Source organism: Hippopotamus amphibius, chromosome 17 (assembly GCF_030028045.1).
Source record: "Hippopotamus amphibius kiboko isolate mHipAmp2 chromosome 17, mHipAmp2.hap2, whole genome shotgun sequence".
Classification (NCBI taxonomy): Eukaryota; Metazoa; Chordata; class Mammalia; order Artiodactyla; family Hippopotamidae; genus Hippopotamus; species Hippopotamus amphibius.
The window spans coordinates 58,006,560-58,028,653 of NC_080202.1; the positions used below are offsets into that span (position 1 = coordinate 58,006,560).

At 56.3% G+C, this 22,094-nt stretch overlaps 3 protein-coding genes across 3 annotated transcripts in view; 1 reads left to right on the forward strand and 2 right to left on the reverse strand.

The window, feature by feature from the left end:
* Positions 1 to 3,437: 3,437 nt before the first annotated feature.
* Positions 3,438 to 6,216, reverse strand: GPR142 (G protein-coupled receptor 142). The gene is given in 4 exon segments (XM_057717263.1): positions 3,438 to 4,309; positions 4,950 to 5,108; positions 6,122 to 6,173; positions 6,175 to 6,216. Coding segments are annotated over 4 exon segments (1,125 nt in total).
* Positions 6,217 to 10,868: 4,652 nt separating this feature from the next.
* Positions 10,869 to 15,537, forward strand: BTBD17 (BTB domain containing 17). Its single transcript, XM_057717262.1, has 3 exons — positions 10,869 to 10,953; positions 12,649 to 12,925; positions 14,014 to 15,537. The coding sequence occupies exons 1-3, from the start codon at positions 10,869 to 10,871 to the stop codon at positions 15,086 to 15,088; spliced, it is 1,437 nt and encodes a 478-aa protein (XP_057573245.1). The 3' UTR covers positions 15,089 to 15,537.
* Positions 15,538 to 16,072: 535 nt separating this feature from the next.
* Positions 16,073 to 22,094, reverse strand: part of KIF19 (kinesin family member 19) — a 32,267-nt gene continuing 26,245 nt past the window's right edge. The window contains exons 16-20 of the mRNA XM_057717261.1: positions 18,433 to 18,538; positions 18,173 to 18,269; positions 17,122 to 17,519; positions 16,738 to 16,897; positions 16,073 to 16,496 (exon numbers count right to left, since the gene is read on the reverse strand). Coding sequence (XP_057573244.1) covers positions 16,366 to 16,496; positions 16,738 to 16,897; positions 17,122 to 17,519; positions 18,173 to 18,269; positions 18,433 to 18,538 — 892 coding nt within the window. The 3' untranslated portion in view covers positions 16,073 to 16,365. The remainder of the gene's footprint in view (positions 16,497 to 16,737; positions 16,898 to 17,121; positions 17,520 to 18,172; positions 18,270 to 18,432; positions 18,539 to 22,094) is intronic.

Below are 22,094 nucleotides of genomic sequence, written 5' to 3' on the forward strand. Positions count from 1 at the left end.
AAGATGCTAGAAAAATAACTGTCCTCAAATATTAACAAAGGGTTAAAGATAGAACATAAGGTCAACTGATAAAATGGAAAGTGTGGGGCAGGGGAAGGAAAAAACTGAGAATCCCAAAAGGATTTTTGTAGCAGATGGGATGGAGGTGAGAAGAGTAACCCACACCCCTGCAATCTTGTTCTCCAGAAGCCATTGAGCGTTTAATGATAAAAATGTGGAAAGGAAACATGGGCAGTTTTAAGAATACTTTTTATTCCCATTTCAGTGACATACTTTTCACAGTGACAATCTCTTCCTTTTATTAAAGGTTACCAGAATGTCAAAAAGGAACTGCTACCTGATGCATGTTATTAGAGAAATATGATATTGGTACCCAAATCTGTTAAGACCAGGATCAAAAAGTTCAAAGTGATGCAAACAGCCCTGAAGCTGCCCTTCCTCTAATCTTCTCCACCTGAGACCACCTGCAAGGTGATGGGTGGACAGAGAATGAACCAGGGACCAGTAGACATGAATTTGAGTCTCAGTGTTGCTCTTGAGCAGCTTAGGGCCACGTGTGTATTGTTGAACCTCTCTGTGCCTCTGTTTCTTCTCTCCATAAAATGGTTGCAATACTCAGGATACTAGGTTATTTGAAAACACTGATGTCACTCCAGCCTGTGTACAAGTGAGGTCACAATAATAGTGACACCCACATTCCTGTGGTTTGAATCCCCCACCAGTGCAAAATGCTACCTGCTTCAATAAAGCCTCCTTACCTGTTTCTGGAATTTCCTGATTTCCCCGGTGTTTTGGGACAGGTAAGTGAATCCTTTTGTCTCCTTGAAGACAGCCCACCAGCCTGTTGAAAGAGGCTTCCCGTCTTCTTCTTCTTTTTTTTTTTTGGCCGCTCAGCATGCGGGATCCTAGTTCCCCAACCAGGGATCGAACCCACAGTGGCAGCATGAAGTCCCAACCACTGGACCACCAGGGAAGTCCCATGCTTCCTGTCTTGCCCCACTGAAGTTGCCTTCCACGGCAAGGGTCTCTCCTGATACTGGGCAGCTCTCCTGCATGGCCCTGCAGGTTTCCTATTGAGTGGGAAGGGGGTCTCTTCCTCACAAGGTTCCATTTGATTCTGCATCAAAAGGCACCTTTCTTCCCAACACCTCCCTCTCTAGGGCAGACTTGGCCCCTGGGGCTGGGCTGGGGGAGGCATCATTTCATCTTCTTGTGCCCCTTCTTGGGGTACCTGCACTTGCACCCCCTCCTCCTTAAGCAAGGAATGATGCTCAGGTGCATCAGCCCCACCCAGGGACACATCTGTGTGCACATAGTGCAACTGAACCAAACTTGGGTCACAGTAAAGCCAATCTACTGACACTGATTGTGGTGAAGGAAAGTGCAGTGTTTATTGCAAGGCACCAAGCAAGGAGTCCAGGTAGCTCATGCTTAAAAGGCCTGAACTCCTTATTTGGTATGTTAAATTACATGGAAATACACTTGTTGGAAAAAAGGAAAACAGTCAAACAGGACAAAATAATAATAGTTTAGTCATTAAACAAGGTCAAGGACCTTAAGTTCCTCCTCAAGGGCTATAGATTAATATTCTGTGCCATGTCCTTTGAGCTGTTTTGTGGACCCTGAAACCCCCCCAAGGTGGAAGGAATTAACTCTCTGCTACCACAAGCATGTAGATTCCAGACCGGTTGGAAACAGAAGGTTGATGATGTTGACTTCTGTTTACCTCACTACCCACTAATCAGAAGAGTGTCCACGAGCTGATCACGCACCCCACAACCTTCTCCCTCACCCTGTCTAAAAACCTTTCCCTAAAAGCCATCAGGGAGTTACAGCCTTTTGAGCACTTACTGCCTGGACTCCTTGCTTGGTGCCCTGCAATCAACACTGCACTTTTCTTCACGACAACCTGGTGTCAGTAGATTGGCTTTACTGTGCTTAGGTGAGTGGACCCAAGTTTGGTTCGGTAACAATGGGGGAATCCTCCATGCCCCAGACCCTCCCAGGGCCAGCTGACACCTTGCTGTGGCAAAAGTGATGGGACTTACAGGTCCTCAATCCTCTCTCTGAACTCTTGGGACCAGAGGTATCTCAGAACTCAGCATTTTTCAGAATAGGGGAAGATCAGGTGTGGTTTAGATAAAGTAACAGATCTTGATTCTAGCAGGGTGTAGGGCATCGTCACAAAGTCACAGCCGCTGAGAGTCTGCAGCGGAACCTATGCAGTGGGACGGCACCCAGACATATGTGGTCAGGTTTTGCCACTAAATGTGTTTGTGGCAAACTCAGGAAAAAGTCTTGGTTTTTGAAGTTTAGAGCTTTTTGGAGTTTAGAATTGTGGATAAAGGATTGGGGACCTGCCTTTCTCTCCTTCTGGGTGTGGCTGAAAGTCCCTTCCTGGACATTCCTGCTGTGGGGAGAAGTAGAGAGGAAAGGGGGAAAGCCAAGTGCATTTATTTTGCACTGACTGTTTGCCCGGCACACATCTAGCTCTTTTGCTTCTGTGATCCCATTAAGGGGTTGGGTGCTGGTGGAGGCCTGCCTGGACCTCCCATTCAGGGGAAAGGTCAGCTCAGTCTGATCGAAAAGCAGAAAGCAGATCGCTAATGTGTTTACCCAATGCCTGGAGCAGGTGGGAGGTTTGTCTGCTAATCTCTCCCAGCTGCCTCTCCAGGCTGGCAGGGCTGAGAGGAGAGAGGCTGGGAGGGGCCGAGCAGAGCCCCTCATGGTCTCAGATCTGCTGAGCCATCTCCCTTCCTCCCCTTGGTGGAGAAAGAGGCTTCTTCTCCAAGTGGAGTGAGCTTAGGGGCGTGGCCAAGGCCCCCTTCCAGCTCCTTTGGCCTCTGAGCTAAGAGGGCATCTTTTTCTTAATCCTGGTCCTCAGCAACCATGAAAAGTGCAGCCCAGGGCTATTCTGGGCCCCTGAACCTGTTCTGGCTCCAGGGCAGGGAGTTAATCGGTCCAGGACGCTGGAGACCCCAGAGCTTATGTTGCCCCAGGGCTGGGGCATTGAATCTGCTTAAGACCACTCCCTTTCCCAGGCAGCCCCTCTCCTGTTGTTCAGCCCATCCCACATTTGGTTCCCCTAGCCCAGGAAAGGCCTGGAGTCCCGTGGACATCTTCCTCTCTCCATGGCATTGCCACTAGAAGGCAGAGAAGTAATCAATTCAAGGAATGAGAGGTGGGCTCCAGGAAGGGGTGGGCTGGAAACAAGTCATATTCATCCATCCATCCATCTGTTCATTCACTCACTCACTCATTCATCCATTCAACCAACATTGATTTAGCCTCCTGGGAAGCCACTCCTGAAGGAAGCAGCCTCTCCCCCCATCCCCAGATGGCAAAGTAGGGTGTTGATAAAGTTTTGTGGGAGCAGCCTCAAAGACCCCTGTAATCTGGCCATGAGCCACCCCAAGGTCCCCACATGGGCTCCTCTTCTACAATTCTGCCCCTTTGGGGAGTCCTGGAGGCTTCAGCACAGGCTCCGCCACTGTGCCCACTGGCCGTGACCCCAGGATGCAGGGCAGGTGGGCGTCATGGATGACCTCTCGGACAGTGGCCCGGAAAGTCTTGCTGACAAAGGAGTAGAGGCCAAAGTTGACTGCGGTGTTGAGCATGGCCGCCATGTTGGCCACATCCAAGGCCAGGTGGACCCTCCAATCCCGGTAGACTGGGGCCACGTACAGGTGGTAGAGCATGACAAAGATCCGGGGTGCCCAAAGGAGGGCGAAGAGTGTGGTGACGCCCAGGAGGATGGCGGTGCTCTTGCCCACCCGGGGCCATGGCCCGCTCTGGCCCCGCCTCCGTAGCTGGCAGACGATGGCTGAGTTGGCGACCAGGAAAACGCCACAAGGGATGAAATAGACGATGAGGCAGTGAGCCCACTTGAGGACCTCGTCCAGTGTGCTGGGAGGGTCCGCGTCCCTCCACACGTCCAGCCACCAGTAGAAGGGGATGCCGGTCAGCAGGGCAGCACCGAGGACAGCGGCAATGGCCCGGCGGGTCCGGCCTGGGGACGAGGTGGCCCGATGGCGCAGGGGGTGGCACAGGGCGCTGTACCGGTCGATTGTGAGCAGGACAGCAATCCAGACTGAGGCGTGGTTGGCGGCAAACTCCAGGATGTTGGCTGTGCGCACCACGGCCTGGGGCACCTCCCGGGCCAGCACGGCTCCCTGCAGGAGGAAGCCCACGAACACGATGACCACCTGGGTGACGATATCCGAGGCCGTGAGTGCCAGGAGGTAGTAGTAGGAGGGCTTCCTGGTCCTGGCGGCAAGGCGGGCCAGCGCCACTGTGGTCAGGAGGTTGACTGACGGCCACCGAGGTTAGGGAGGGAAGAGGTCAGAGGTGTTAGCAGGGCTGCCAGGATTTGCTTTCTCATCATCCTTCCCCACCTGCTGGTTCTGGCTTCTCTTTCCTCCTTTCAGACCCTTCTTAAAACTCACTTTGTCTGGAAAGTTAACCAGGTCAGCCCTGCCTTGTCCAGCCTCGTACTGTAGGCCACTGCCTTACACACTGGCTTCCCTGGTGATGGACAGGGATGGACAGTTCCCTAATTCCACCCGTCCTTTCCTGCATCCACTCTGCACCTGGCCCCCAGCTCTGCTCCCTGAACGCAGTGGATGTTACGGGAAGCTTTCAATGGAGCTGAGGGCAGTCCTGCGTGAACTTTGTCATCCTAGCAAATGCCCATTCCTGGGGGTAAAAAGGGGCTCTCTGCTCTGGTGAAAACTTGGGTTTATCTATAGAGCACCCCGACTCTTGGCCCCTCACTTTTACTCTCCACTACGCTTAGCTCTCCAGTGACCCAGATTACCCCCCAAAGGCAAGGGAAGCCTTGGGGTCTACAATCCTGGATCTCAGGGGTCAGCCCAGAGGATTGGCACCCATTGAAGGAGGACCTCAATTTCTGGCCAACCCCGGGACCCCAGACCCAGCTCCCCACTCACCAGGCAGCCCTAGGCCCAGCAGGACGCTGTAGTAGATGACAGGGATGACCCCGGCCACACACGGGGACCTCTCTGGGATCTCCGGCCAGTGGTCTTCAAACTCCTGGCTCAACCCACTGCCGTTGGGTGTGGGCAGCAGGGTCACCTGTAGCTGGCCAGCTAGGAAGGGCGGAAGGGTAGGTTAGAGCATTTGGTCTCTTCCCAGCCTGGCCTGGCAACAGCCCCGCCCTGACCCTGGCTCTGACCCTGAGGTCTTTACTTACCCCTGCTCTGTGCAGAACCCCCTAGTCAGGTCCAGCCAAATGGTAATCCCTCTTGCCAAGCTCACTCCACCCCTTCCCACCCCCTCAGTGGCCTGGCTCCCCCACAGATGAGAAGAAGTACTCTGTGGTGTTTCTTATTTCTCAAACCATTGCTCCCGTTGGATGTTCAGCCTGGAAAGCAGGGCCCTAAAACAGTTACTGCTAGTTACAGTTGGGGGTGGGGGTGGGGCACTTGTGAAATACAGGGTTCCTAAGCCTCAGGGTCCAGGCATCCTGAGCCAGAGGGTCGGGACTGGGGCTCGAGCAGCTGTGTTTTTTGTTTGTTTTTCTTGTTGTTTTTTAATTTTCCTTTTCTGGCCGCCCAGCACGGCTTGCGGAATCTCAGTTCCCTGACCAGGGATCGAACCGCCCCCCGCCCTGCACTGGAAGGGCAGAATCTTAACCACTGGACTGCCAGGGTAGTTCCTTGAGCAGCTGTGTTTTTATAGCATCCTGGGTGATCCTGATCCACGGTAACTCACGGCAGCTGCACTGCTCTACCAAACAGCCGCCCCCCTCTTTAAGGAGAGCTGTCACGAAGTTCCCCTCCTTTCTACGCTAAAGAGCATCCCTCTTCTAAAACTATTGGAGCTGGAATGGCCCTGGTTTTCAGATGGGGAACCTGAGTCCAGAGGGGGTAAGGTGCCCTGCCTGCCATCACACGCAGCTGGCTGGTGGCCCGTCTGGGATGAGGACCAGCCACATGCTCTGGTCCCTGCCCCCCTCAGCCCACACTTTAGGATTTTAGGTTTCACATTCCAGCTTTTGATGTTTCCGCATCTACTTCAAGCTCCCCACTCCCGGACCCTAGATCCCTTACTGGCCCTGCCACCTTACCCTCCCCACCCACCCTGGTCCTAGATGCTTTACCTGTCTCTTGTCCTGCGAGCCTCATGTTTCTGGGTCTTGAGTCCTGAGTCTCCCTGTGGCTTCTTCTGGGGGTCCCTGCAGCTCCCTCTCAGCATCGCCAGCTCTCCGCACGGTTGTTTGCCCCACGATTCTTCCAGGGTGCTGAGCCACCAGTCAGTGCAGAGCAGTTGGGTGGTGGGAGGAGGGAGGAGGAGGAAGGAGAGGGTGGGGCAGAGGCTGCGGGAGAATAAGCCTGTACAGTAGTTGCTGCCTGGAGCAAGCCAGGATTGCGAGGGCACACAGGCAGGGGAAGGGGCCAGGCTGAGAGGGAGACCTCAGGGAGGGGGTAGCATCAGGGCTCTGGATGGGCTGCCTCGTGCTCCAAGGGCACTGGGAACCGGCCTGGGCTCAGTCTGGCGGTCAGACCTTGGGGGCGAGGACTTTGGGGGAAAGGCAGATGGATTCCAGGAGCTGACTCAGAGAGGGGGAGGGGAAACCAGTGCTGGGGAGGGAGAGCTGAGGCCACCCTGGGCAGGACCCAGATCTGGAGAGAAGCCTCATGGGCCAGGTTTGAAGGACTCAGTCCTGCAGGGGCTGCGGGCGGTGGGATGAGAAGGAGGCAACCCAGGGGGGCTGCTGGCCTGGAAGGATGGCAGTAAGCTGTGCCCAGTGCCAGCCGTGTCCACCGGGATAAGCCAGACCAGCCTGCCAGCAGTGCTGGGAAACCCAGACCCAGTGGCCCCTTGCAAGCTGCTGTTTTCCTGGCCCTGGTGAAGTGGACCCTCCTTCAAGGAAAATCAGTCACTGGCAAATAAGCACCATCTGGCGAGGCTCGCCCTTTGGAGAGGCTGGAATCTGTGCCCGGCCAGCTCCCCCACCCCACTTGGGGAAGAGTGACCAGTGCAGCCCACAGTGGGCACCCAGGACAACGTATGGACGGACTCAGAGAAGACCGGAGGCTCAGCCAGCACTCGCTTCCCATGCTTGCCCTTGGGGAATGTCTCAGAGCCCGTCTCTGGGCATCCTAAGTCCAATCCCGCTTCTGGGGCTGGAGCTACCTGGACGCCCACCCCCAGCCCCGCCTCCACGCTCAGCCCCCCACTCATAGAGGCCTTGCTGCCTCCTGGTGGCCAGGCTCTGACCCTGCAGTCCTCCGAGAGTCCACTGGCTTTGGCCAGGTCCCCTGGGTGGCACAGTGGGACCAGAGCAGGCACTCAGGTCCCCAAGCAGAGTGTCCGGGACTCCAGCCCCAGAGGGGGCAAGCAGCACTGATAATTCCCCAGGCCACCACCTCCCTGCATCAGAAGGCTGTGGGTGAGCAGGGGGCTGTTTACAGCCAGGTGTGAGGGTCTCTGCTGACATTTCCTGAGGACCTACCCTGTCCCACCCGTGTCACCCTCCCGGCAGCCCCACAAGCTAACTCGGGTTACCTCCATTTCACACAAGAGGGGACCGAGGCTCGGAGAAGTCCAGCAACTATGCTAAGGCCACGGAGCTAGTAAGTGGTGGTTGGAATTTGGACTTGGGTTTCTCCCTCCCCCAGAGCTGTTGGCTGGTCCCTCCCTCCCACCACCTTCTCCGGAAGAGCAGGTGCTCAGGCAGCGCGAGGCCGTCGTGAGCTCAGGTTTTATGGGGAGGGGAAGTGGGTTAGGTGGACAGCACTGGGATGCCGAAGGCCCTCGGTTGGTGGGCGGGGTGGGGGGACAGCATGATGGAGGGTGCTGAGGCAGGAAAGTGGGCGGGCCGCCTCGGGACAGCCCGGCTTCAGGGGAAGCTTTCAATATCATGTCAGTTACTTCAGGGAGCAAGTCCTTCCTGTTTATCATTGCTGGGCCCCCCTGAGTACGCGTGGCCTGGAATCTAAATGCATGATTCCCTGTTCCCCAGTCTAAGTGTCCGGGGGTACCCTAGCTCAGGAAGGGGCCAGGGAAGCTGCAGCCCGGGCGGGGCTGAGGCTGGGGCTGGGAGCCCACCCCTCTGCCATTCCGCGTCTAATCATCCACGCTACAGATTCAGAAACTGCATCCTGCCCCAAGCGTGCTTTTCCAACACTACAGACTCCTTGCCCCACAGGGAGCACTTATGGCTACTGAAATAGCCTCCCAGAAGAAACAGTATGGGGTTGTGGAAAGAAAAGTCAAGCAGAAAAGCAGCATTTGAACCCTGGCTCTGCCGGGAAACCTCAGACACGTCACCTGGGTTACACTCGCAGATACTCTTGCCTCGGGTGGGAAGTAACACTCCTCTGGGAATTGTTCTGGCTCAGACTTGCTCTCGAGGAATTACAGAGCTTCCAGATCCACAGGGCAAAATCAGACGCATTGTTTCAGATCTTCCATCTCCAAGACTGGGCAGAGCAAACGCCATCCTTCCTCTCTCAGCTCCAAGACTCACGCACAGCACACACCCAAACACACACACACACACCAACACACCACACACACAAACACATGCACGCACACGTACACACCCAAACACATGCACACACACCTACACACCACACACCCAAACACACACACACACACCTACACACCACACACATATGCACACCTACACAGCACACAGACATACATGCATGCACACACTCCAGAATCCCTCAGGTTAAGAAAATGAGAACAGAGAATGCGTATTGCTGGAAAACCAGCATCTAAATCAGTAGAGGAGTGTCAGGGATAACACAAGTTAGAACTACTAAGAGGTGGGGCCTCTCCGAGATGGAGAGTCAGAGGTGACCCTCCTGGGTCTTCTCAGTAACCTGGGGCCTTCCTGATCCCTACACACTTGAAATGCCATCCATCTAATTCTAGTAGGTAGATCTTAGCTTGCGGTGTACATGACAATTGCCAAGATGCTAAGAAAACACAGGTGCCTTGTCTCCTAGGTGAAGTGTGGCAGGTTCCAGTGCAGGCGGGCCATACTTCTAGACACTGACGCAGAGCCTTAGGAGGCTGGAGTTAAGAAGTGTGTTTACTGAAAGACCATTTTCTGAGCAGTGGGTTCTCTTTGCATCATCTTTTTTTTTTTAAATCATCAATAACCTTCCTATCGAAAAGCATTGCACATGGAAGCCAGGATGCCCTCAGAGGCCCCGACCCGCCGTCACACTGAAGCTCTGTCTTGCTGAGCTGGGCCAGGGAGGTGATGTAGCCCATGGGAAGGACAGGCAGGCAGCCAGTGGGCAAGGGATGGTGGATGTGGATGAGGGGAGCCAGGCGTGAAGGTCAGGACAGCCAGGAGGGGTTTCCGCTGGGCTGGACAGCTGCATCTTTGCCAACCCGGACGAGGCAGGTGCCAGACCCAATTCCTGCTCTCTCTGTGGCTCCAGAGAAGGGGGTGGAGCTGCTGGGTCTATCGGTGCCAGCCCAGGGCTGAAATCAATGCATCAAGCTGGTCCCTGGGATCCAGAGAGCAAGGGAGGGCGGGCTCTGACCCCCCTAGTTAAAGACCCAGCCTCGGGAGAAACTCTGAGCTGCATCTCTCAGGAGCCCCATCCCCCCACCGCAATTTCAATTCATCAACTTGGAAGGACTCTCTCCCATGAAGATCTGGCCCAGGCCTTACTTGCTCCCAGAAAAGGTGAGGCCTTACCAGTACCCACCCACCCACACACACACCCCCTGGGCTCTAGACCCCGCCCTCCTCTTTCTATTCCTTTGTCCTCTGCACTAACCCAGCCTGTACGGCACCTAGCTCTCTGCCTGTTTCTCCGTCAGGGTGGGATGCTGGGTCTGCTGTGTGTCTCTGTGGAACTCTGAGATGGAAAAAATTACACTAGGAGGCAGGACAGAAGCTGGTAAAAGAAGCCTTCCAATGAGGTAAACCGAGAGACCTGAGACCTCTTGGGAAGGTGAATTAAAGGCAGAGAGTGACAGGACATCTCCCGTCCCCATGCCTGGATTTGGGCTGGTTGGGCAGGGGGGTGGGATACCTGCTGAGGACCAGCCTCCAGCTGGCCACCCTGTTCTGGGCAGGGGTGCTCCCGTGCAGGGGTGCACAGGGTCGGGTGCAGCTGCTCTGTGCCCAACCCTGCCATCTTAGCTCACCCTGACCCTGGGTGGGGGGGTGTGATGGTCCCAGCCCCCAACTCCCTAAAGGCCCATCACCCTCCCCAGAGCATGCTGGGAACGTTTTCCAGTGAAGAACATGAAAATGATATCAGTTTCCCCACGGGCCCCTCTTTGAGACCCTTGCCCTCTTTTCTGGAGAGCCAGCCCACCCCAAAATGGGAGGGGGGAGGGGTGGGAGCCTGAGCGGCCGCCTTCTGCTCCTCTTCCAGGCCCTTCCTTTGCAGCCGGCTCAGCACTGCGCTCCTGCCACGATGCTGCCAACAAGCGTGCTCTGTGCCAGGGCGGAGGCTGCGCCCGGGATCCAGGGAGGGGGCTGGCGACCCTCTGGGCTGGTGGCTGCCACTCTTTCTGGAGCCCTTTGCCTGCCCTTTGGAGAGCCTTAAACTTCCCAAGAGAGGAATGAGTAGCTGTGCCGGGTGGTAGGAGCTGTGGGGGAGGGTGCCGGATCTGTCCCCTTCAGGGGCCCACGGGCAGCACAATAGCCCCTGGGGCTGCTGCTCTCGGGCTTAACTGGTTGCCTGGGCAACAGCTGGGGCCAGTTTCCACCAATCCACGGCAGAGGCTGGGTGGGGGGAGGGAAGCGGGCCGGGAGGGGGCGGGTGCCATCCCCTTGGGCTGGATCCTATATAAGGAGGAGGAATGTGAGCAGGGTGGTCCGGGCTTCGCTGTCCCTCCAGTGGGCTTGGGGGCAGGGCACAAAGATGCTCAGGCTGGGTTACGTCAAGCCTGGTTCCTGGGCCAGCTTCTGGGCCATCCTGACTTTGGTGGGCCTGGTCGCGCGTGCAGGTGAGTGGTCAGTGGGCAGGGAGAAAGGGCAGGACCTTCTGGCTCTAGCCGCACACGGCCAGGAGGGGGCGGTGTCCAGCCGGCACAGAGTGGATTTGATCACAGTGGAGGAGGGCAGCCTGCCTCCGAGGGGAGGAGGGCTGGGCAGGCAGGCAGGGGACAAGAAGACCCTTCCACTGGCCATTGTCCCAGGCAGCTGGGCCCAGGCAGAGGCGAGTGGGGTGCCATCAATGTGACAGCCTGGGGAGGCGGGGCTGGGAAATAACCTCAGGCTCCTCTCTCACCCTTCCTCCCTCTGTCTCCCTTTCGCTTACACACAGATGCGCTGCTCCCCTGTGAGCCTCATCCCCAAGAGCCCACACAGGCCCTGGGACTGTGAGTGTGTGTGTGTGTGTGTAGAGGGGGCGGCCATCTGCTGCCGTCAGCTCCTCACACTGTGCTCCACTTGGAGAAGCTGCTGGCAGTGTTTTCTGTCATTGAGTTTTCTGCCACCGACTGCATGTCCCCAGCTGACCCTCATGGTGTCCCTGGGAACATGAGAGAAGGGCCCAGCGTGGCCAGCCTGGAAGGGGGGTGACAGCCTCAAGGCTCAGGCACCCCGAGAGTCCCGTCCAGGACCAGCTGGCCCTCTGTGCTTTCTCTGGCCCCTTGCAGCCGAGTGTAGACTTCTGTCTCAGATCTGGAGCCAGGAGGGTGGCTGGGCCTGGAAACAGCTTCCCCTCCAGGCTGCAGCCTCCGCTCTCACTCCCCCCCTCCCCTCCCACCCAGCGCGCGGACAGATCCTTGATCCCCTCCCTGCGCCAGGCCAACCCTCTCCCAGGGCCTCTGCTGGCTGCTTCTCATCACTTCCTCAGGGAGCCCGTCTCTGATTCCTGCCCCTAAAGGAGCTGCCACCCCACTACTAGCACCTTCCTTATTTATCACAATCTAAAACCACAGTGCTTATTTGTGTATTTCTTGCCTAAGAAGCTAAGTTGTGCTTTCACAAGGGTAAAGAGCTGGCTCGTTTTGTTCACTGTGCTAGTCTGAGCTCCCAGCAGTGTGTCTGGCTTGTAGTAAGTGCTCAACAGATTATTTATCAGGGAATGCACTGCCTTGGATAACTCTTCCGAGGGCTGAGGTGGACAATTCTTCAGGAGGGGAGGTGTGGGGACCAAGAGGTTCCTCAAGCCTCACCTAGGGGTCTGGCATCATGGAGACCAGCTCTGGATATTTTGTCCCATGCTGGTTCATGGCCTCTCCCTGGGAATTCCCTGGCTGTCTAGTGGTTAAGACTCTGCACTTCCAATGCAGGGGGCACAGGTTTGATCCCTGGTCTTGGGGAACTAAGGTCCCATGTGCTGCTTAGTGCTGCCAAAAACAAAAAACAACAACAACGAAAACAACCCATCCCCCACAAAAAAACCCCAGAACATAACCTCTCCCTGCTGAGAATCCTCACCTCCTTCCAAGAGCATCCTCTCAGGGTCTGCTCAGGGTCAAATTCACAAGCTTCCCCACCCAGGATGTGCTTGTGTGCACACACATGTATCCACACCCTTTGTGGGCACAAACAGGGGAGCACACAGCCTCCCTGGCTCACCTACCCTCTGCCCACATCCACCCACACGCATCTCCAGCTGGTCCCTCCGCATTCCCAGAAAGCCACCGGCCTGGGTGCCTTCTCAGGCTGTGCTCTGTGCCTTCCTGCTGCAGCCCAGAAAGCCGATGTCGGTGGGGAGTCAATGGGCACCTCCATCAACCACTCCCAGACGCTGCTCCAACGCCTGCAGGAGCTGCTGCGGCAGGGCAATGCCAGCGACGTGGTGCTGCGGGTGCAGGCTGCGGGCACTGACGAGGTCCGAGTCTTCCACGCCCACCGCCTGCTGCTGGGACTGCACAGCGAGCTGTTCCGGGAGCTGCTGAGTAACCAGAGCGAGGTGGTGCTGCAGGAGCCCCGGGACTGCACGGCTGTCTTTGACAAGTTCATCAGGTAAGGAAGGATCAGGGGGAAGCCTTCATCCCTTTCCACGTCCCTGGCTTCTCCACTCACAGGGTGATGGGAGCCCTGGCTCCTACCAGCATCGTGTCCATTCCCTGGATATCATTAGGATGACCATGCAACACCTCCTTCCCTCCTGCCACCGCCCTCTTGCAAAATGCAGCCTGACTCCCCTGCCCTTGCTGGTAAGCTCTGTGTGGTTTGATGTCAGTTACCAGTTACTTTCAGAGATGTTTCCAAACCTGGCCTTGAGAGCTTTCAAAAACTATAGATTCCTGGGCCCCACCCCGGATCCTGGGCTTCAAGTCTAGGGTTGGGCCAAGCAGTCGTTTCTTATTTTAATGTCTCCAGGTGGTTTTGGTGTCTGGCCAGGTTTTGAACCACAGGGCTAGGGAGCTAAAAAGGTTAGCCATCTCTCTCCCCCATCTCCTGCTTCCTGCTCGTACGGCACCATTCACACTCTAGTCCGAGAAAGTGACCCTGACTTAACGGCTCTGACAAGATGCTACAGAATTCCGGTCATTGCTTCCAACTTCCGAGCAACAGGAAGAAGGATAACACAGAAGGGCAAAAGCATCTCCCCCCCACCCCCATCCCAGTCAGTTCTATTTAACCAGCCTTTCCACAGTCCCACTCTGTGCCTCTGCAGACATCTCATTGGCTAGAATTTAGTCACATGGCCACATTCCCTATAAGGGAGCCTGGGGGAAACATCTTTTAGTCCTGGAGGCAAACAGTGAAGTTAAATGGCTTGCCCACTCTCATAGCAAATAGCTGGTGGCATATGAATCCGAACCCAGATTTGTGGTAGGAGCTACATCTGTCTTGTTCTAGCACAGAGCTCGGCACCTAATAGATGCTCAATAAATGCATGCTATTTCCATGTCCCCACAAGAACGGAAAGAAGAGGCGGTGAAGTAGGATTGGGCGTGGGAGGGCCCTTCTGTTGGCGCCCCTGACCGTGATGCTCTCCGCCCAAGGCCGGGTGCCCTCTGGACCCAGAAAGCGGCTCCGGGTGGGGTCGGGGTGGGTGGGCAGTCCCGTCCCGACCGCGCCCCATCTCTGCGCCTCTCCGACAGGTACCTCTACTGCGGCGAGCTGACCGTGCTGCTGGCGCAGGCCATCCCCTTGCACAGGCTGGCCACCAAGTACGGCGTGGCCTCCCTGCAGCGGGGCGTGGCCGACTACATGCGCGCGCACCTGGCGGGCGGCGCGGGCCCGGCGGTGGGCTGGTACCACTACGCGGTGAGCACCGGGGACGAGGCCCTGCGCCAGAGCTGCCTGCAGTTCCTGGCCTGGAACCTGTCGGCCGTGGCGGGCAGCGCCGAGTGGGGCGCCGTGAGCCCCGAGCTGCTGGCGCAGCTGCTGCCGCGCTCGGACCTGGTGCTGCAGGACGAGCTGGAGCTGTTCCAGGCGCTGGAGGCGTGGCTGGGCCGCGCGCGGCCGCCCGCGGCCGTGGCCGAGCGGGCGCTGCGCGCCATCCGCTACCCCATGATCCCGCCGGCGCAGCTGTTCCAGCTGCAAGCGCGCTCGGCCGCCCTGGCGCGCCACGGCCCGGCGGTGGCCGACCTCCTGCTGCAGGCCTACCAGTTCCACGCCGCCTCGCCGCTGCACTACGCCAAGTTCTTCGACGTCAACGGCAGCGCCTTCCTGCCCCGCAACTACCTCGCGCCCGCCTGGGGCGCCCCGTGGGTCATCAACAACCCGGCCCGCGACGATCGCAGCACCAGCTTCCAGACGCAGCTGGGCCCCAGCGGCCACGACTCGGGCCGTCGGGTCACGTGGAACGTGCTCTTCTCGCCGCGCTGGCTGCCCGTCAGCCTGCGGCCCGTCTACGCAGACGCCGCGGCCACCGCGCTGCCCCTCGCGCGCCCCGAGGACGGCCGGCCGCGGCTCGTGGTGACTCCGGCCAGCAGCGGCGGCGACGCGGCGGGCGTGAGCTTCCAGAAGACTGTGCTGGTGGGCGCGCGCCAGCACGGCAGCCTGCTGGTGCGCCACGCCTACAGCTTCCACCAGAGCAGCGAGGAGGCGGGCGACTTCCTGGCGCACGCCGACCTGCAGCGGCGCAACTCCGAGTACCTGGTGGAGAACGCCCTGCACCTCCACCTCATCGTCAAGCCCGTCTACCACACCCTCATCCGGACCCCCAAGTAGCCGAGCGGGGCCCGGGGCGGGGCGTCTGGATCGGGAAATAAAGGCCCCGCAGACATGGCCCAGAGGGACTGGGAGTGGCATGGCCAGTGGGGCGCCTACCCCGGGTGGCCAGGCGCTGGCGGTCTTGGAGCTGGGTGGAAGCCAGGCGAGGGGTGGTAGACCAGATGCCTGGTTTCAGGAGCTGATGTCACTCTGACTTGAAGGTAACCTCTTGGTAGAATAAAGCAGTGCTCAGAGAGGCGAGGGGATGATGAAACCACCCAGTTCCTGGGAAAAACAGTCCCAGGAGGGCTCCACAGGTCAGGGGCTCCCCATCTTTCATTAGCTTTTCCCCGAGGGCCCCCACCCCCACAGGGAACGGGGCAGGTAAAAGCATCCAAATGGTCAGGGCACTAGGTACCCCCTTGGGAGCTTCTCACCTTGAAGCTGAGGGGCCCAGCTGAGCAATTTCTGAGCCCCGACTTCCCCGGGTGGGGGGAACCACCCCAAGTCTCTGACCTCTCCTGGGAGGGGATCTGGGCAGGTGGGAAGGCTGGTGGGAGGGACATGAATAGGCCTTATAGCCCCGCCCTTCCTGGGCGGGGCCTCAGGGTCTAGACTAAAACCACTTCCCCCAGCACTTCAGAGGCTGGTGCTATACAACCAGGCAGAGGGGACTGGGGCGGCGGGGGGGGGGGGGGGGGGGGGGGGGGGGGGGGGCGGCGTTAGGTTGAAGCCTAGTCATGGCCACCCCGCATTTCAGACAAGGTCTAGTTTCCAACACAACCGGCAAGACTCGAATGGGATTTTATTGTTAAAAAGGAGTTTGGGGGTGGGGGGAGCCACTGACAAGTAACAAAACTAGATTCCCTCCCCCGCCCCAACCACAGTATATGAAATGCCTATCGGCCCCTTCCCCAACCATCCAGGATGCTCCTGTCCCAGGTGTGGGCCCAGGAGCCCTGTCCCACTAACAGCTCCCTCCCTTCCCCCCCACCCCAATTTCCAAAGCTAAGTCTGGCCACGGGTCTCAGGACAGGGTTTTGGCAACAGGATTTTCTGTCCAGGGCTGGGAGGCCAGGGAGTCCTGCCATCCCAGCCACGCCTCCTGGGCTCACCTCCCTTTCCTGGTGGCACTGAGAGCACCCTCACCATTCCGGGGTCTCAGGAGCCCCAGCCTTCTGAGAGCCTTAGCTCCTGGTCCCAGGTCATGCCCATGTGCTCAGCCTCCACCTCCCATTTCCTGCTACACCCCATTCAGTCTTGGGGGCAGGAGGGCCAGTTCCAAGCAGCGCCCCTCAGTTATGTGGGAAGCGTCCATCTTTGCCGTGGGTGCTTGCACCGTGGGGCAGGCGGGGCCCCTGGCTAGCCCGTCGGGAAACACCAGCTGGGTTGGAGGGGACAGCCAGGGGTGAAGAGTCCCCAGGGCCTGCAACAGGGGACGGGCCACGAGCAGTGCTTTGGGAAAGCGTCTCCGTCACCTGTGATCACCCAGGGGCTTCCAACTCCCAAGGGACACAACCGCAAGATGCCAGTCCCACCAATGTTCTTCAAGAACTCTGTTTCCAGCAAGGGGCAGCCGTGGGGGCAGGGAGCTCAACACACCTCCTCCCTGGACTGGCCAAGGGCTCCCCACCCCCATCCCCATTCCCTCCCTTGCTGGTACTGACCAGTGTTCTCACTCGGAGGGAATTTGACCTTGGCCATAGGCAGGATGGCCTTTCCCAGATGCCGGATACTAGGGGCTGGGTGCCTGCACACTGTCATCCTGTGGTCCGAGATGCTCTCCATGGGACGGGGTCCTGGGACGTGTGTCTTGGGGCAGGAGAGCTGTGTTGGTTGGGAAACAGTGAGATGAGGTGGGAGCAACATGGGATCTGATGCAGGGATCTGTCCCAGCTGCTCTACCAGGGTGGGGGACCCGGCATGGAGGGTGGTGCACAGCTAGGGGTACCCTGGGGCCGCTGGACCAATCCAGCCCTCAGGGCCCCATCAGCAAGGCCCAGACACCCCACTCCTTGCCCCTGGACTCACCCCTTGCCCTGTGACCTCACCCCTTGCCCCGTGACCTCAAAGGCCTGGGACCTCCGCTTCCTCCTCTTTGCCTCCAGGGACTCCTCCTGTTTCTTGCCCAGGCTTTTCTTCTGGCTTCGCGGCCAGGACCCAGGGCCATGGCCATGAGAGTCGACTGCCCGGGAGGGGGCCTCGCCAGTGCTGCTGGACAGGTTGTCCTCGCTGGCAGTGTGCTGCAGCGTGGGGCTGGGTGGCTGCTTGCAGGCCAGCGGGCCAGCTGGCTGCACCTCGTCAGCCTCGCTCAGCGAGTGCAGGGACAGGCTGCTGTGCTCCATGGTGGGTGCTGGCAGGTGGTGCCCCTCAGGGACCAGGGCCACCGAGCGCCGCTGGGCAGCCTTCACTGAGATGCACTTGGTGCCGGTCAAGATCTCCTTCCTCTCTGCGGCAGGACAGAGGAGCACCCAACCCGGGATCAAGACCACATATTCCTCCCCCTCCTGCACCTCCAACACCCCTCCCTCGTGCTCTGCCACAGCATCCCCACTTGCTTGCTACTTAAGAAACTTTGGGCAAGTTTCTGAGCCTTCCTTTCATCTGTAAACTGGGGGTGGTAAAACACCCCACTGGGTTGTGAGGATTTTTTTTTTGGCTGTGCCACGCGGCATGCAAGATCTTAGTTCCCCGACCAGGGATCAAACCCGTGCCCCCTGCAGTGGAAGCGCAGAGTCTTAACCACTAGACCGCCAGGGAAGACCCGGGTTACAAGGATTCACTGAGATAATGGGCAAAGCCTATGGCCAGGGGTAGGGATTCTATGTTTGCTATTACAGTGATTTCTGAGTGGGAAGGTGGGGCGTGATCCTCCGTGCCATGTGGTCCCCATTCTGGTTTCAGGTTGTGTCCCCAGCTCTGCGTGGACAGAGCAGGTGGTTAATCGTCTCCTGGCACTGCTGCCTCCTTTTCTAGAATGAGTAGCATCCGATGCATGGGTGTATTTAGCAATGCGGAGAGCAAGAAGGGGCTCTGGGCTGGGTGATCTGAGCAGTTTAGACGATGCCAGGCTCAGGCTGACAGGGTGGGCAGGGGGCACACCTTTGCGGGATAAGGGGTTCTCCCATAGATTCTCACTGCTGTCAGAGGAGGAGTTGATCTGGCCGCTCAGGCTGCCCAGGCCGTCCTGAGTGGGAGCCTGTGAGACGAAGTGGTGGGAAGAGAAGCCATTGGACACAGCAGGGACCCTGTGTCCCCAGGGGGCTGTTTGGGAAAGGCTCCATCCCAACCACTGGGTGTCCACCCTGGTACTCCCACCCACAGCAGGGGAGGCTGTGGGCCCGGCGGTGCCTCGTACTCACCTCCTGCATCACCGGGTTGCCAATCTGGATGGGGGGTGGGATGGGCACAGAGGACCTCTTTGCCTGCCAGGCCCGGGAACTGGCCTTGATCACGTGGTTGGCTTCACTGAGACTGGCAGAGGAAGATGGGCATCTGTTGACCATTGCAGTCTCACCCCCACCCCACAGGAAAGTAAAGGGAGAGAGGACCCAAAAATCCTGGCTCTGGACTGTGCCACCTCTTCTATTCTTTTGCTCCTGCTCTGTGGGAAAACATTCAGAAGTCTTTCTGAAACCTTGAAAATGTTACAATAAATATGGCGAAAAGTAATTAAAGTATGTGGGCTGAGCAACTGGGGGCAGGATGTCCTGCTTAAGCAGCAGAGGAACTAAGGGTGCTGGGCGTGGAGGCCATGGGGGCAAAGGCTACCGTGGAAACAGAAGACTGACCCTCTCTGGGGGTGTAGCCCCTTCCTCGCTTGCACACCTCATATCACCCTGTTTGACCCCCGGAGGATGGCTGGTTAGCCAGAGACGGGTACGATTCCTCAGGGGAGGAACAACCTAAGACAGGCACAGTCGCAGAGGGGCCAACAAGGGTGGGGCACAGACCCTTACTCCTTCTGAGAGAGGTCTCCTGCCCCCATGGCTGCGTTGCTTCCCATGCCCAGCTCAGATCGGGACCCAGGAGGCAAACAGAGACCTGGCCAATAGCAGCTGCCCTCCTCCTGCTGTTCTTGCAAAGGACCACTGCCCCCAATCATATGAGGCCTTTGTTTGGTTATTTCAAAGAAAAACCTTGGCTGTGGGATGAAACTGGGAGTGTGAGAACCTTATGCTATCTTGCTTTTGGAATGCCGAGAGCTCAATAAAAACAAAGTGGGATGAAGCAGCGGGGCTTTTGATCCTAGAGGTCTTGAGTCCCCTGGTCCCATCTTTCTCTTAAATCTGTGTCTGTGCTTCTTTAAGCTTGCGGCACCCGTCATTCGCCCCAAGTCGCCGAGCTGGTCTCGGCAAGTGGCACCCAACGTGGGGCTGGAGGGGCTTGAGTGACGAAGGCTCACGAAAAGTGAAATTAATAAAAATAAAGAATTGGGAATTGCCGTGAAGCCCCGAGAGGAGAGCAAAAGGCCTCTGAAAAATCCTGCCGGTAAGTAAATCTCTCGGGTATTTTGTTTTCGGGGTAAAATATGGGAAATAAAGAAAGTTCAGAGCAATATCGACCATATGTATGCCTGTTATGGCAGCTCCTAAGGGCAGGTGGAGCAAAAACAAGTGCAGGTCGATTATTAGAACTTCTGCAAATAATTGAGAAACATTGTACGTGGTTTCCTTCTTCAGGAACACTGGATTTGCGCACTTGGGATAAGGTTGGGAGCGAACTTAAAAAACTGCATTCTAAAGGGACTCCCATACCTGCTTCAATTTGGTCAACATGGTCTCTAATTAAATCAGTACTAGAGCCTCTACAAACTCCTGAAGGCTCAGATGATAGCTTTGATGAAGAAGCCGGTCCGTCAGAGGACCGACGGGCATATGCGGTGCCGGAGGGGACTGGAAAACAAAAGGGAATGCACACGGCTGAGGGATCCAGACCCTTGGCTCCCTTACTTGGAGAGGAGGGCGAACTTCCTCTACTGCCCCCTCCTCCACCCTCTTTAACGCCGCCTGGGGGAGCTCATGCCTTTCCTGTGTCTAAAGGACACGCAGTTTTATCACCCTTACAGAAGGGCATTTTGCAGGCTAGACAAGAGGGAGATCTGGAAGCTACGCAAATGGCATTTCCAGTAACGATTCATGAAAGGGTGGCACCTGGAGTGGATCCTAAGAATCCCTGTGGAATTTATGAGGCAGTACATGAGCCGATCCCTTTCAAATTATTGAAAGAATTAAAGCAAGCAGTACAAAATTATGGAGTGAATTCCACATACACCGTAGGTATCATACAGGGAGTAGCCGAAGGCACTTGTTTGATTCCAGCTGATTGGGCATCGTTGGCTCGTGCAGTACTAGCCCCAGGAGAATTTTTACAATTCAAAACCTGGTGGTGTGATCATGCTGAAACTATGGCAAACCAGAACCGAGCAAGGCAGATTCCTATCTCCTTGGATCAATTGATAGGTAGTGGAAATTGGCACAGAGTTCAAGATCAGATTCTGATGGAAGATCAGGCCATAGAACAGGTAAGACGTTGTTGCCTAAGAGCCTGGGAGAGAATAGAAGCTAAAGGGCAAGCTTCTGTCTCTTCTCAAAAGATCATGCAGGGGGCGAGAGAGCCCTATACTGAATTTGTTGCCAGATTACAAGAGGCTATCAAGAGGCAGATCATTAATGCTGAGGCCTCTGATACTATTTTATAATTAATGGCTTTTGAAATGCACATACAGATTGTAAGAAGGCCATTGGGCCTATGAAAGGAAATGGAACATTAAATGATTATATTAGAGTGTGTCAGGGAGTGGGAACTGAGAACTTTAAAGCCACAGTGATGGCACAGGCTATGGCTGGACTGAAAATAAGTAACAAATTTCCAGGGAAATGCTTTAACTGTGGTAAACAAGGACATACAAAGAAACAATGTAGAAAGGGAGCAGATAGAAGGGCTGTTAATTTTCAAGATAATGTAACCAAAGGACAAAAACAGCCTGGACTTTGTCCAAGATGTGGAAAAAGATTTCACTGGTCAAGCCAGTGTAAATCTAACTTCCATAAGGATGGAACCCCCTTGTCGGGCAACTATCAACGGGGCTCGCTCCTAGCCCCGCAACCAAAGGGAGCCTATCAGATCCAGAAACAGGCGGAAGTGGCCCAATACTCCGCAGTGCCATGGAATTATCACCAGCCAGAGCAGGCAGCGCAGCCTTAGACCTTCCTTGTGCAGAATCTATTATTATACTGCCTGGAGAAACTCCAACATTGGTCAGAACAGGAATTACTGGACCTTTGCCAAAAGAAACCGTTGGCTTAATACTAGGAAGGTCTGGTTTAACATCAAAAGGAATTAGAATTCATACTGGAGTGATTGATAATGATTATACTGGAGAAATCAAAGTGATAATATCAACTTCGGTTCCATGGAAAGCCCATCCAGGTGATAGAATAGCACAGTTGCTTATTCTGCCATATTGTAAGATTGGCAATAGTACAAAAGTAAGGGGAATGAAAGGCTTTGGAAGCACAGGAGAGGCTGGAGTTTTCCTCTCTGAAAAAATTTTAGAAACACGCACGACGTGCTCAGTAATTATAAATGGAAAAGCTTTGAGAGGATCAATTATAAGCAGTAATCATTGGCCTTCTTGCTGGCCTACTTGTCCTGCAGACATTACAGTAGTAGGTTTAGGTAGAGCTCATGGCTTGCAGCAAAGTGCTAAAATATTGCCTTGTATTGGCCCAGATGGGCAGCCAGCCCACTTACAACCCTATATAGCAGACCTTCCGATTAATTTATGGGGAAGGGATTTATTGTAACAATGGAAGGCTGAAATCCATATCCCAACGTTAGATACTTATAGTATGCAAAGTCAAGAAATGCTGGTAAATCAAGGATATCAGCCAGGGTTAGGTCTTGGTAAATATCATCAAGGGAAACTATTTCCCATTCCAGCTGAAGGTGATGTAAATAGAGAAGGTCTTGGATTTCCGTCTTTTCACTAGTGGCCACTGTTCCTAAAAGCTTACTGCTT